The sequence below is a fragment of the Kogia breviceps genome, chromosome 2 (assembly GCF_026419965.1).
Source record: "Kogia breviceps isolate mKogBre1 chromosome 2, mKogBre1 haplotype 1, whole genome shotgun sequence".
NCBI classification, from domain to species: Eukaryota; Metazoa; Chordata; class Mammalia; order Artiodactyla; family Physeteridae; genus Kogia; species Kogia breviceps.
The window spans coordinates 71,886,749-71,901,717 of record NC_081311.1 but is presented as its reverse complement, the minus strand read 5'-3'; the positions used below and the strand labels follow the sequence as shown (position 1 = coordinate 71,901,717).

The 14,969-nt window shown below is 37.4% G+C and overlaps 1 protein-coding gene across 6 annotated transcripts in view; it reads left to right on the top strand.

The window, feature by feature from the left end:
• The first annotated feature begins 3,684 nt into the window (after positions 1 to 3,684).
• Positions 3,685 to 14,969, top strand: part of CABCOCO1 (ciliary associated calcium binding coiled-coil 1) — a 135,472-nt gene continuing 124,187 nt past the window's right edge. For all 6 annotated transcript variants that reach the window (XR_010838963.1, XM_067025546.1, XM_067025544.1 and 3 more), the window contains exons 1-2: positions 3,685 to 3,854; positions 14,170 to 14,273. Coding sequence is in view for 5 of the 6 variants with exons in the window: in XM_067025546.1 (XP_066881647.1) it covers positions 3,777 to 3,854; positions 14,170 to 14,273 (182 nt within the window). In the remaining variant the exon portion in view is untranslated. The remainder of the gene's footprint in view (positions 3,855 to 14,169; positions 14,274 to 14,969) is intronic.

Genomic DNA, 14,969 nt, shown 5'->3' with positions numbered 1-14,969 from the left:
TATGTATAAACACGTGGGCAGACATCAGGGAAACCAACAAGGGATGGGGAAGCAGCCTGGGGCTCAGCAGCAGGCGGCAGCCTTTACTACCCCTCGGCCTGAAGAGGTGATGGAGGGGCTGAGGGCCCAGCAGCAGCCATCAAGTCCTTTGGTGTAGGAACCCGGCCACTCCCAACTTGTAATCCTGCAGGAAGGAAACAGGGAGAATAAATGACCCTGACCTCACTTTCCTACCATTAATCTGATGGTGTTCCCACTGGCCAAACCCAATCACAAGTCTGAGGGTAAGGAACTTGGCAAATCCAGCTGATGGGTCAGCCTTCCAGGGTACAAGGTCAAATGGAGAAGGCAGGAAATGGACATTAGGGACAAACAGAGAATGTCCACACACCAAGGAAGACAGGACCCAGGGGCAGCCCTTGAGAGGAGAGCTTTAGGAGAGCAAAGGAGGTAAGAGACCAATTGCAGGGCATGGAGTGGTTAAGGAGAGGTGATGAGTAAGAGACCCTTTCTTTTTTTTTCTTTTTTTTTTTTTAAGATTATCAGGAAGAAAAGGAACAAGTTACATAACTGACTTAAAGAGGTCTCTGGGTTAGGAAAAGAGAGTATTTTCTGATTTGGGAAAAAGACAGAATTTTCCTCTGAAGGCCCTAAGGATCCACTGTAAAGGGAATAACTGGAGAAAGAAAGAATAACAGATATGCCCACCATGGGAGAGTATAGAGTTTTGAAGACAGGACACAGTATTATATGAACAAGGTCAAAATCATACCAACTGTTAATTGAAAATCATTACACTCCCCTCCCCCCCACCAATAATCGTCAGTCATAGAATGCATTCTACTGCAGTAGGTTTACTATGCCATCTCCTAAAAGTGCTTTATTAAGGTGAGACTTTAAAATGTTCTCAAATATGACTTAAACAGATTAAGGCACTTGATTGAAATGAGAAGACCAGATGTGAGAATTATGTAAAGGTTAAGAAAATGAAATATATTTCAAAATTGATTAGCAATTGGAATACTTTCTTGGCTAAAAATTAAATATGTAACAAAGAGTGAAGGCGATTATTCACAAATTAAAATGCTTTTTATCGTTTTTCTTTCTACATCTAACAAATGTATCTGAAAGCTTGAATACAGAGTGTTATCTAAATTCCACCTCCACAATTTTGTGGTCTCTCGGTACTATTTCAAATTGGAATTTTCCCATCCTGATCCTCTTAGGCTATCACAGGTGTCACGTAATAGATTGAAGACCTCAGGAATCACAGTGTTAGAACTACTACTATGTCATTAATCTCATTAGTGACATTATTTCATTTATTGTTAAAGAACTTCACTTATACTTAAAATGAACCAGTAACACATAAATCATGAGGAGTGGAGCAGAAACGTTTCCCCACCCTAAGAAGACAGCTGAATTCTCACCATCAGTTTTCATTGTCTTATGCTGCCACATCAGACCATGAATACCCATTATAAAATTATCTAGCCCTTTCCTAAATGTTTCTCTGGTATTGTTTATTTTAAACATCCAATACCTCAATTGGTAAAATTATGAAAATATCCCTCTTCAAGAAAATCTGATTCCATTTGTAAAATCTGCTACTCATGGGTTTATAGGTGTGTAGATTGGAGTACTTTCATTAGAACAAGGGCCAATCCAATTGAGCAAACAATAGTATCAAGCTACCCCATATTTCATTGTGATGTGCTAAAAGTCAGAGGTCTTTTAAAAGAAAATAATTGTAAACTACCAGACCCATATGTTTCCTTTTCTCTGCTAGCCCTAAAACAATAAACTAAGATAACGAATAGAATTTTCAGGCTTCGGGTGAGAAGCCTTTATCTTCAAAAGAGACTTGAGAAGGAAGACTTAACTGACCTTTCCATGTAAGAAAGCATATCACCTACTGAGATGTGTCTTTCTTGTTGGCACCTCCGTACAAAAGAAGTGAGAAGCTAAAATCAGCTTCAACTTGTGCAAATTAAAAGTAACCTTCAGGCTAATGGGTTTTCAACACCACTCCTTACTGGGCAAAAAAATTGTGCCCCGTAAAATTAAATTACCTCCTCAAAACTGACTTCTCCAATAAATTATTGTATTAAATACAGTAAAACTGAAATTCCTACAAAGCAGTTCCCCTCTCCCCGGGGTAACGCTCCTGTCACTGTTAGAATTGATTCCATCTTTAATGGAGTCCTCCATTTAGCTCCGGGGTCCAAAACCAAAAAGGGGCGAAGAAAACATAAAAACTGTCAAAGAAATGGCAGAACAATTAAAAGCCAGGAAAATAAATCAGACATTTGAGAAAATTAGAACTACAGTTTAGAGAAATAAATGCTTTAGCAATGTACAAAAGGCTAAATTTAAAGAATGTGAAGGGTTCTTACTTAGCAGAAGATGACCCGTTGTTTTCCATTTCTTTGAAGTAATGACCAGAAGGAAAAATCAAATAATTAAGCATTGTAATGAGTTTGTAAGGTGGTAGCATTTAAGTATTAACTCTGGCAATCACTAAAAATTGACTATATTTTCACTAACTGAGGAAGTCTAACATAGTCCTTTTTAAACAGTGTTAGAAATCATAAACTCATTGTTGAGTGAATATTCTGTACTAAGAGCTAAACCAGTTTCTTTAGGCATGAAAATATCAAGGAAAGGAAGACTCCACACTCCACTTAAATTGCGTGCAAAATCTTAACAGTACGACAAGGAAAGGCACAATTATCATGAGGTTATACAAAGCTAAAGTGTTCAATTTGGATTGCTAGGAAGTGGGAAAATGTAAGAAGAAGTCTATAATGGAAATATTATTTTGGCAGGTGTTGTACAGGATGGACTAAAGTCAAGAGAAACGTACAAACTAATAATAATTCTAGTAACATCTGACTACAGGTACTAGATACTATTCTAAACATTCCCATTTATTAACATGTTAAATCCTCACAGTAATGCAATGAGGCCGACACTGTCATTATCTCATTTTACAGATGGCGAAAGTGAAGCATTTAAATAATGTCTGATTTTTTGCAGTAAGCTTCCGGCACAGCAACTCCCACACAGGTTAATATAAGCAAAGCACATTTCATTATCAAAGCAGGTACTATCATCCAGAGAAGACTACTGACACTATTACTAAATGTATTGTTTTTCAATGTTTTTATTACGGAAAAACTCAAATATATATAAAGTAGAAATAATAGTATAATGACCACACCCCCTCCATGTACCCAATCTTGATTCTTCCACTATACCTCCACTCATTATCCATCTACCCCTCATGATTTTGCAGTAAATCGCTGGCATTTTACCATATCATCACTAAATCTTTCAGCATGTTGCCTCACACTTTAAAATGACAATTCCTCAATATAAAATATCAATCAAGGATCAATTCCAATAGTATATCTCACTTTAATACTTATTGATAACTTGCTATGTGTTTGCAGTGGTCACTTCCACGTACACTAGTTCGTTTAAATTGCTTTTTTTTCTTTTTTTTTCTTTTTTTTCACTCTTACTAAAAGGAACCAGTCTGTCTCTCACTCGGTGATTCAAGGCACCGCCGCGGGCCTGCCCGGCAGAGCGCCCCGCAGCGGCCGGGCCCGGGTCTCCCGCTCCCACCGCCACCTGGTCCCTGCCCTTTCCCAGCTGGGGACGCGGCTCCGGACCGGAAGCCGCTGTGCGTGGTGCTCACTTCCCCAGCCCAGCGACCCCGGCCCCGCCCCGGTTGCCCCAGCGACGAGGGGTCGCTGTGCGGCGGCTGGATCATGGCGTCTGTGGGGACGACTCCCGGGGGGACGGCCCCCGCGGGGATGACTCCGGCGGGAACCACGCCCGAGTCCGAGGTACGCCGTCCCTGCCCGGTACCCGCGACCCCCGAGCGCCCGCCCCCTGCCCGCGGCCGAGGCTGGTCCCGGGGAGGCGCCTGCCGCCGGGGGTTGGGTGCGCGGACCCGAGTGGCGGAGGGTTTGGGAGCGGGTCCCGGGCGGCGCGGGCTCCGCGGGAGTGGGAGGGCGTCCCGGAGCTACCGCCCCGCGCTCCCCTAGCCCTGCCGCTCGACGCGCCTCGTGCTCTCGAGTGTAAACTAGAAATCCTTCCGTTGGACGGTTCCTTCGTTGCCCCAAAGGCCTCACAAGGACGCGCTTTTCCCCGGATTCTCAGCACTTGAAAGGGAATTCTGGCAATCCTAAATGGGCCCGCCTCTTGGAAATTACTACTAATTCACTTCAGATGATCACAGTTCCTGTTGCTCAAAAGCTGTCGTGGAATAATTACTCTTCATTGGTAGTGGATAGATTAATATTTGAAGGCCAGTGTTTCCGTTATTATTTTGCTGTTTCTCTAAATAATAAATACATAATAGGAGATGGGACAAAGGAGGAACGCCTGGAAAATTGACCTTCTGGTTATGGCTTAGTTACTCATCAGCCCCTTGTTTTTAGGAAAAGTGTTTAACGTCCTTGGGCCTCCAGTGGTTTCCTGTGTAATATAAAGATATTTCCTCAGGCCCCTCCGAACACCAGTTCTCAGTAATAAATGGGTTCTAGGTAACTTGAGTTACTCATAAGCTTTGTATCCTGAGATTTTAATTAAGAATATATGCCAGGGCTTCTCTGGTGGCTCAGTGGTTGAGAGTCCGCCTGCCGATGCAGGGGACACGGGTTCGTGCCCCGGTCCGGGAAGATCCCACATGCCGCGGAGCGGCTGGGCCCGTGAGCCGTGGCCGCTGAGCCTGCGCGTCTGGAGCCTGTGCTCCGCAGCGGGAGAGGCCACAACAGTGAGAGGCCCGCGTACCACAAAAAAAAAAAAAAAAAAAAAGAATATGTGCCAGATATTACTAAAAAATGTTTAAATCTTCACATACTTGAGTCAATCATGTTGTCCTAAGAAGTTTTTTCTTCTGTTTTTTAAGACTCTGAAGGTGAATAATGTTATAATTAACATTGCTAGGCTCAACTTCCTTATTTGTGTAAATAACATTTTTTTTTTGTACAGAAGATACATATTAGCTGCAGTTTTATAAATGAGGGAATGCAGAGCCAGTGAGTTCAGTGCCTTGCCCAGAGATGTGCGAGTCATTCCCAAGCCATTCTCCCCAATACTGTGTGCAGACCACTAAAGCATGCGGATTCTCCTATGAGCCTTTTGAAATTAGCATACATTAAAAATACATTTTAATGTGATAAACTGGTTACTAACCCAGTTACTCCCTTGTGGTCTCTAATGTAAGTAATATAGTTTCAAAAGTGGCATAGGAAATTTCCCAATTAAATCATGTTATTTAAATATATACAAAAACTTACTTATGAGAATGTACAGTTGTCATTGTACACCCACATATATAGTTTCCCATGTAGATAATGTCCTTTGTAAGAAAGACTGATAATTTGGGGTCAATGAGCCTGCACTTCGAAAAAAAATACCCCATAATTTTTTTTTTTTTTGAAGATGCAGAGAAGTGCCATGTTCCAGGAAAAAAATAATCACTTTTTATAATGGACGAGTGAAACGAATACATATAGACGTTAGGTGATTATCTGCCATCTTAGCCCTGTCAGTGTGCACTTTTGTAAACTTCTTGGAGAAGCAGGTATTCCCCATGACAATCAATAGTCTTTTAGTTAGTAACAAACCGGACAAATCAAGTTGGAATTTGGACTCACTTAACTGTGCTCATTTACTAAGATTAACACACTGCATGGTCAAAACTCCATTTTCCATTCTAATGAAAGCAGAGTTCCTATAATTCGTGGAGTAGACAGTTGATCCTTAGTGTTTACATCATTCATTAGAATAAGTCCTGCCTGCCACCCATTTGTGCCCACTGTGGGTTTCAGGGGTTGGATAGAAAAGATAGCAAAAATCTCTCTCCGTGTGTCTGTTCCCAAGGCTACATCTTTTCAGTTAGGTACTGAAAGGTTCTTCTCAAGTCAGATTCTTTCCTGAGTTGATCCCCCAAGACCTAGTCCCTTATAGTATTATTTCTTAATAATTCTTTATCCAAATTGACTTAGCCAGTGCGCCATCCAGTCATCTGAGCCAAGCAGTAGTGAAATATTTCTTTTCTTGCCAAGTCTATTGGAAATAAAGCATAAGCTTCCAACAGTCTGAGGTTTCCCATTTGTTGTTTGTTCTCGGTACCTAAAATAAAAACAACAAATTATCCCAGTCGTATAGTACGCACTCAATAAAGATATAGCGTAACTAATTGAAATTATAGAGGGTCTGACATATGCCAGGAATATAGTTATCATAGCTCAAAATCTGCTCTATAAGATACCTTGAACAAGCAGACATGAGATGCAGGTCCAGGAAAATATTTCTTATGTAATATTGTTTAAACTTTTTTTGGCCAACTTTCTGAATTCAACAATCCAGTTTCTTTAGTAGTGTGGGAGTAAATACCTCCTTGTAAAAGGTAAGACTAAACATTTGGGAGATATCTATTTAAATGCACAAGACCAGAGAAATGACGAGTCTGAAAATAAGTGTTTCCTACGTATAGATCCATAACTGAAAGGAATTTATAAATGCTCCTAAGTTAATATATAAGTGAGTTTGTAAATGAATACTTAGAATTCAGTCATCAGTCTTTTATCAATAGTTTGTTCATAAGCTGACTTTCTTAATATCTTCAAAAATACTATTTGGGACATGTAATCATTTAAGTATTATATGTAAAAGGACTATACTTCAACTCATATCAGAGACCTAAAAGAAAATGTAAATGATTATTTCCCAATTGCTTCTTTTGAATAATTTCCCTTAGTGTTAACAAATCCCCTAACAGATGACATTTATTCAATGCCTTTGGGACTTTCTCAGGACAAGGGGACACTTACATAATCCAGAGTGGAAAGATGATATCACTTGTGGTAAAAGCCTCAGTGTGTTTGGGGGAGGCCGTGTCCCTACGGACCTTGAAAATAGCCCCCGCCCCGTCATTGGCAGGTTAGAGAGAAACACTTGGGGCTCAACTTGGGCACCAAGATGACCAGTTTCCTGCAGTTGCAATGTCATTCATGAGGTATTTATTGAAGCCATTTACAGTACATGGTGTAGATCAACCTGTGCAGGGCTATGAGGAGGATGCCAAAAAGTTGCTCAAAATATTGTTGAAAAAACAGTGCTAATATTCCTTAAAATGTGAATATACAGTAGCATTATTTATCAGACACTTAGAACGTCTGGAAATACTGGCCTTGGGCGTGGAGGTAATGACAAACATTTGGGCTTGTCTTTCATCTTACTATTAGTCTTGGGTTTCCTGTGTTATTCTTATTTCCTGCTTCTCCCCACTCCATCCTCCCTTTCAGGTTGCACAAATCATCTTCAATTTTTTTCTAATATTTAAAGTTTTATTTTACTAAAGTTAGGTCTTTAACACAGCTAAAGTTAATTTTTTTTTTTTTTTTTTTTTTTTTTTTTTTTTTTTTTTTTTTTTGCGTTACGCGGGCCTCTCACTGTTGTGGCCTCTCCTGTTGCGGAGCACAGGCTCTGGTCGTGCAGGCTCAGCGGCCATGGCTCACGGGCCCAGCCGCTCGGCGGCATGTGGGATCTTCCCGGACCGGGGCACGAACCCACATCCTCTGCATCGGCAGGCAGACTCCCAACCACTGCGCCACCAGGGAAGCCCTAAAATTAATTTTTGATGGATGTACTGTATATTTGAAATGAGGATCTAATTTTGTTTTCTTCTACACATGAACCATCAATTATGCCAGTTTCATTTACTATAAATAAGCCATACTCTTCCCATGGAGACTGGACTGACTGCCGCTATCACATTACATATGTACATGAATGGGCACAAGAATGGTTGAAGAGTCAGTGGAATAGAATAGAGAATCCAACATTTATATATGTATATGTATAAATTTATACATGTATGTGTATTTTTGAATTTTCATTCTCTATATTTTTACACTGACTAGTTTGTCCATTCTTGTGTTACTGCCAGACTGTTTTATATTTAACTTTAATGTCTGATTTGGAAAGGTCCCTCTCACTATTTTTCTTTTTCAAAATGTATGTATTCTTCCATAAGAACTTGAAAAAATGATTTCGGTAGTTACAAAATGATACAGAATGATACAGTTGAGATTTGAGATTGTCATTGCATTATACTTGTAATGTGGGAAGGATTTAATTCTTTTAAATTTTATTTATTTTATTTTTGGCTGCATTGGGTCTTCATCGGGGTGCGTGGGCTTCTCATTGTGGTTGTTTCTCTTGTTGTGGAGCACCAGCTCTAGGCGCACGGGCTTCAGTAGTTGTGGCTCGCGGGCTCTAGAGCACAGGCTCAGTAGTTGTGGCACACGGGCTTAGTTGCTCCGTGGCATGTGGGATCTTCCCGGACCGGGGCTCGAACCCGTGTCCCCTGCATTGGCAGGTGGATTCCTAACCACTGTGCCACCAGGGAAGCATAATTTTTTTTAATTTGAGGTTTCCAATAAATCTCTTTTATCAAATCTTGTTATTAAACTTTGATAAAGTTTATAATTTCTTTAGGTACTATACCTTTCTTATATTTTTAATCAAGTTTTAATCAAGTTTAATCAATTTTAATGCCATTTACATTTATAATTAGTTTCTAATACAGAGGAAAGCAATTAGCCTTTGTATGTTTATGTTATATGTAACCATCTTACAAGTTTCTTATTAGCTCAAACCATGTTAGTACAATGTCATGTTTCTTAGGTGCGCAGCCATGTAATCTTCAAGTAAAGATTTTTTAATTTCTAATATTTAAGCCACATATTTCATTTTCTTATTATATTATTGACCCTCTATAGTGAGTTTAATTACAATAATGTTACTAGCCAGAATCCCTTTTTAGTTCCTGGTTTTCATAAGAATACATCAGTGTTTCTTCATTCAATATAATGTTTTGGCATATAATCTTTATTATGTTTAGCTATTCTTTTTTAAAAAATATTATTTTTGTTTTTTGGCTGCGTCGGGTCTTAGTTGTGGGCACAGGATCTTTTGTTGTGGCACGCGGGCTTAGTTGCCCCGTGGCATGTGGGATCTTAGTTCCCCAACTAGAGATTGAACCAGCTTCCCCTGCATTGTAAAGAAGATTCTTAACCACTGGACCACCAGGGAAGTCCCTAGCTTTTCTTTTTTTAATTCATATTTTACTGAGAGTTTTGCTGCTGAATCCTTACAAATGCCTGTTTATTATATATTTTTATAATCATATTATTTTATCATTTAATTTGACTTAAGTATATGAGACTTGTTAAGGATAATCTGTCCTTGCATTTCTGAAATTAACCTTATTTGGTCATAATAATAGCTTATTATTCTTTCAGTACAATGCTGGATTCAGTGTTCTAAGATATTATTTTAACTAGAATTTTTGCATCTGAATTCATTAATGATTTTGACTTATAATTTCCTTTTTGTGCTAATTCAGGTTTTTGTGTATAGACTGTGCTGGCTTCTAAAAAATGAATTATGTACAGTCTATAATTATTAGACTAACAATTTATGTGTTCTTGATTGTTCAGTAGAACTTCAAGTGTAAACTGTCTGGATATGGTGACCTTTTAAAAAGTAGACTTCCAGTTTAGTTCATGTTTGGTCAGGTCCATTTCTTCCCTTACCCTTGGTCAAATTTGATAACGTATATATTCCTAGGAAATCACATGTATTTCAAATGTATTTCCATTTAATGTGGCATGTATGTATTTTTTCTTTAATCTCTGCCCAAGATTTGCCTATTTTATTCATTATTTTAAAGAACTGGCTCTTGATTTTATTTATTCTTCTTTCATCTACTATTTTTCTTAAATTGGCTCCTTATGGTGTCCATGACTATAGTGAGGTGAGTGAGGGGTGCCAAAAAATTCAGTAGTCAAGAGAAACTATACATTAATGCAATATTTTTTTAAAAAAATTAATGCAAAAAATCCATAATTGATCTAAATTTTAAATAAAGACAGCATCACTATTACTGATTTTTCCTTTTTGCCTCAGGCTCCAACATGGCTCAACACAGCGCTGCTTCTTAGTTCATTTATTTTCAGGCTTGAAGAAAGCCTTTCAAAGTGTGGAAATTGTAGACCATTCTCTGTTCTCTAAGACTGTGAAACACCTCTTAGGCATCTTTGGTGAACTGTGCTATCTTTCTTTAGTGAACATTTATTAAGAGTCTTATAAGACATACCACTGATGGATACAAAGGTGCCCCCAAAAGCTTAAATTCTAGAAGAAAGACATATGTACAAATGTGGAAAGTTTAGGTGACATTAGAGAAAAAAATTCAGAGAAAAGGTTATCTGACAATATCAGGCTTACAATTTTAATGCTTCTGGAATAACAGCTAAAATCCTGCAGGTGGTGGAATAAAATGAGTTACGGTACAGTTTAGCTTACGTATTTTCCTAGTCAGAGATGTAATTTTACAGAGAAAGTGATAATTACATATTTACATTTTTATTAACCTATTCATGAATTTTCCATTGTATCTTTAATTTTTACAAATCAGAACGTACGTTTCAAAAGATTAAAGATTTTTAACCACCTTATATCCTTTCTAGGTACATGGCAGTATATAAACAAACAAAAGAAAAGCTCTCATTTAAAATAGGTCCGGGAATTCAATGTAAGACAAAAGAAAACAAAAAACCAGAGTCAAACCTTCCTACAAGATGATTATCTTAAGCTATCAAGTTTTAGTAAAAAATGAGGCACTAATATTAGGCACCTTAGCTAGAATTATTATTGTACAAAAGATTAAGATTATTGTATTCTCTTTCAGTGCTTGTGTGACCTATTTTCTCCTGTTCAGAAAATTTTCAAATCTAATACAATTGATCTGAATGTCTATATAATGTACCTTTCATATATATCTTTATTCATTATGAATAATGATAGCAATCTTGTATGTAGTAAAACATATCAGAATGATTTTTTAACATTAATCCAAATTTAGGTTCAAATGCCTTGCTGTAAGTCACAGAATTCATCAATATTCAAGGCATCATGAGATCTCCAAATCCAGGTCCTGCTTTTTATCATGCTCCATCATCTAACAATGTCATCACAGGATGGAGATGAATTCAGACAGTTGATTAACAACCTATGTTGACCTAACTAGGACCTGCAGAATTCTAAAAAGAAGTAAAAGATTGAATGCCTGTCCCTGAGGAATTTACAATCTAATCGGATTAACAGTAGTAATAATTATACTTTACGGCTAATAATAAAAAAAAATACATGTAACTAACAAATATTTAAACAAATATATAGCCATACATTATGGACTAAAATACTATTCTTTCTAAAAACTGAGTGCATTTAATTCGATTTACAAGTGTCTGAGTGCCTACAAGTTGCAAGGTATTAGATACTAAAATATTTTTTCTTACTAAATTTATAATCTAATAGTATGACCTACTTTATGTTAATTTGCTAACTCTAAGATTATGAAAAGATAGCTAATAAAATAGCATATTTTATTTCTAAGTTGGATTTTTAAAAATAAAAATATAATAATCTAATATTAAATTACAAATGTTAAACTGATTTTCATTACCAAAGAGTATATTAGCTTTGGAATTTTTCTGTTCTTGAAATAAGGCAAGTTTAGGATGTGATCTTGTTAACTATAGCAAAACGTTTCCTACTCTTACTTATTGGAGCTTATTCACATGGAAAACTAAATAACTGTTGAATTAAAAACATTTGTCCTATCTCTCCCCCAAATCTCACAATCCTTTTTAAAATTTATTTATGATTTTTTAAAAATTTTGTTGAAGTATAGTTAATTTACAGTGTTGTGTTAATTTCTTCTGTACAGCAAAGTGACTCAGTCATACATATATATATTCTTTTTCATATTCTTTTCCATTATGGTTTGTCACAAGATATTGAATATAGTTCCCTGTGCTATACAATAGGACCTTGCTGTTTATCCATCCTGTTTATAATAGTTTGCCTCTACTAATCCCAAACTCCCAGTTCTTTTCTCCCTACCCCTCTTCCCCCTTGGCAATCACAAGTCTGTTCTCTATATCTGTGAGTCTCTTTTTGTTTCATAGATATGTTGATTTGTGTCATATTTTAGATTCCACATATAAGTGTTATCATATGGTATTTGTCTTTCTCTTTCTGACTTCACTTAGTATGATAATCTTTAGGTCTATCCATGTTGCCACAAATGGTATTATTTCATTCTTTTTTATGGCTGAGTAATAGTCCATCACACACACACACACACACACACACACACATGCCCCACATCTTCTTTATCCATTCATCTGTCAGTGGACATTAGGTTGTTTCCATGTCTTGGCTATTGTGAATAGTGCTGCTGTGAACATAGGGGTGCATGTATCTTTTTGAATTATATTTTTTTCTGAGTATATGCCCAGGAGTGGGGTTGCTGGGTCATATGGCAACTCTGTTTTTAGTTTTTTGAGGACCCTCCATACTGTTTTCCATAGTGGCTGCACCAATTTATATTCCCACCAACAGTGGAGGAGGGTTCCCTTTTCTCCACACCCTCTCCAGCGTTTGTTATTTGTAGACTTTTCAATGATGGCCATTCTGGCTTGCGTAAATCTCACAATCCTTTATTTTCATGGAGCTACTGGTGTCTTATCTCTTTTTCAGTCTTCTTTTCCATCCCCCATTCACAGCTCTTCTCTTCATGCTCCAGCTTTGGGCAGTTTCATCCATTCTCATACTTGTAGTGACTCAAACCAACATCCGTAAACTTGACCTTTTTTGACTAGCATTCTAATTAACCTCTAAACATTTCTTTCTTCTATGTATATTCCGCCTAAAATTCAACCACTGAAACCAAATTCATCATCTTGCCTTCTTAAAACTAGCATCATCTTCCAAAAACTCTTATTTCTGTTGGTGTAATGAGTGTCACATATGCTTTTACAGATTGTACTCTGAACAAAAGGACTCAGCTGAGGGTTGAGCAGGAGCTGAAACTATACTCTGTTCACAAGTGGTGCACTTGGGTGCAGGGCTGCGTCTGCCTTAAGCCTTTTAGTACTTCCTCCACCTAGAGAGGATGCCTTTGTCTAGTTCACGCAAAGGTGGCATATGTGCTGTTGGAGGCCCTGAGTATCAACACCTTTTTCTTCTAGTCACCTATTTCTGAAACTCAGACTCTCCATTCATTCTTCCCTCTTTTAGTCCCCCAAATGTAATATGTTGTGTTTATTCCTTTCTGCACATTGCTAGGAGCCCAGTGCAGCCCAATGCCTCATTCCTAACCTGTTCTAACAACCTTTCATTTAACTCTTCCTTTTTGTCCTTTACCCTGCTACAGAGTAGTACCCTTCATTAAAGCACAATTTTGTCATTTCATTGCTCAAAAACTTCACGGTCCCTTATTGCCTGTAAAGAACAAACTCTTCAGCCTGTCATTCTTCAACCAGTCATGGTCTAAAATATGTATGGTGCCTTGTGCAGTATCTTGTGTATTGTAATCACTCAGTAAATCTTTATTATTTAAGATCTCCTGTGATATTTTTCCAATGCCCACCTAACACTTAGGTCCAACTAGTTCCCTGTGTGTGTCCTAGGCACCACTGTGAACTACTTTATATTTACAGAACCAGTACCCAATTGTCCTGTCTTTATCACCTTGGTGTTGCTGAGTCATTCACCTGGGACATTATCCATGCTAAGTCTCGCAAAGGCTATTTCTCTCTGTAGACTTTCCTTGTCCTGTTGCTGTCCTTGTCCCTTCCTTCCTTTAGACTGAATGACATCTTTATTATGGCTCACTTATTCTGTTTTCTTGTTTTAAAGTCACTTTTAGTTTGTTCCTTCCACAAGATGTTAAGCTTCTTGAGGGTAACAAGTCTTTCTTACTTGTCTTTGCCTCCTCTTGTGCCGCAAGTTCAATGAGGAATATATAGATATTCAAAAATGTTTGTTAATTGAAAACCATCACCCCACCCAGTTTTAAATACGCACAAAAGACAGGTTGACTAACCATTCAGCTTTTCAGAAGAGAGGTACCATTACTTAAAGACGGAAAGGAAAAGAGATTATCTAGGAGACTGTTGTTTTTAAATTTTTTCCTGATAGCAGTGAGACAAAAGTAAGAACAAATTTTGATATCATTGGGATTAATATGTGAAATGTGATTGAAATAACTTATTCTACATTTTTTTTTGATAGAAAGATACTGAATTCCAGGAGCATGAAAAGATTCTGTGTCCAGATTTTCTTTCAGTTGCCCAGATCACCGAAATGCTAGTAGAGGATGTAGATGGAGTTCAACAGTAAGTACTTGAATTTTACAACCAAATATGGAACCGTTCTAGTTCTGCATCTATAAATGGTCGTGATATGTTATTACACATTTAAACCTTTTTCCAAAATATTTTTTATTATATTTTGCACAGATATATATATCTGGACTGTGGAGCACAAAAATTCTCAAACAACTGACTTTTTCCACTGCTCAGCAGTCTTCTTTACGGGAGAAATGGATTTCAACCAACTTGCTAATCTTAACAGAGAATAGGGATTTATTGTTAAAAGCAGCCATTAGCATATGCCATCTTCTTTTCTGTTTCATTTGTAAAACTGTCAGTATGCACAAGACCCTTTAGGTCTTCTTTCTCATCATGACAAGAGTAAGATGTATTTTCTGTAATATTAATAGTGAATACATTTTATAATTTTGGAAATCCTGAATATTAGCCATCCACCTGTGATTTTTATTGGATATGAAGCTATGCTAAGTATTCTAATCTCATACATTTTGCTTAAATATGTGAATATAACTGAATTTATAGGCATCTGTTCTAATATACATACATCCTATTCTTAAGGCCATTGATTTTTACAGTAGATCATTTACTTAGAACTCTAATATATACTCAGTTATATCCACCACACAAATTCTGAAAAGGTGTTTTTAGTAATCATTCATTTTAAAAATTATCTCATTCTAATAATGGAAGCCTGATTGG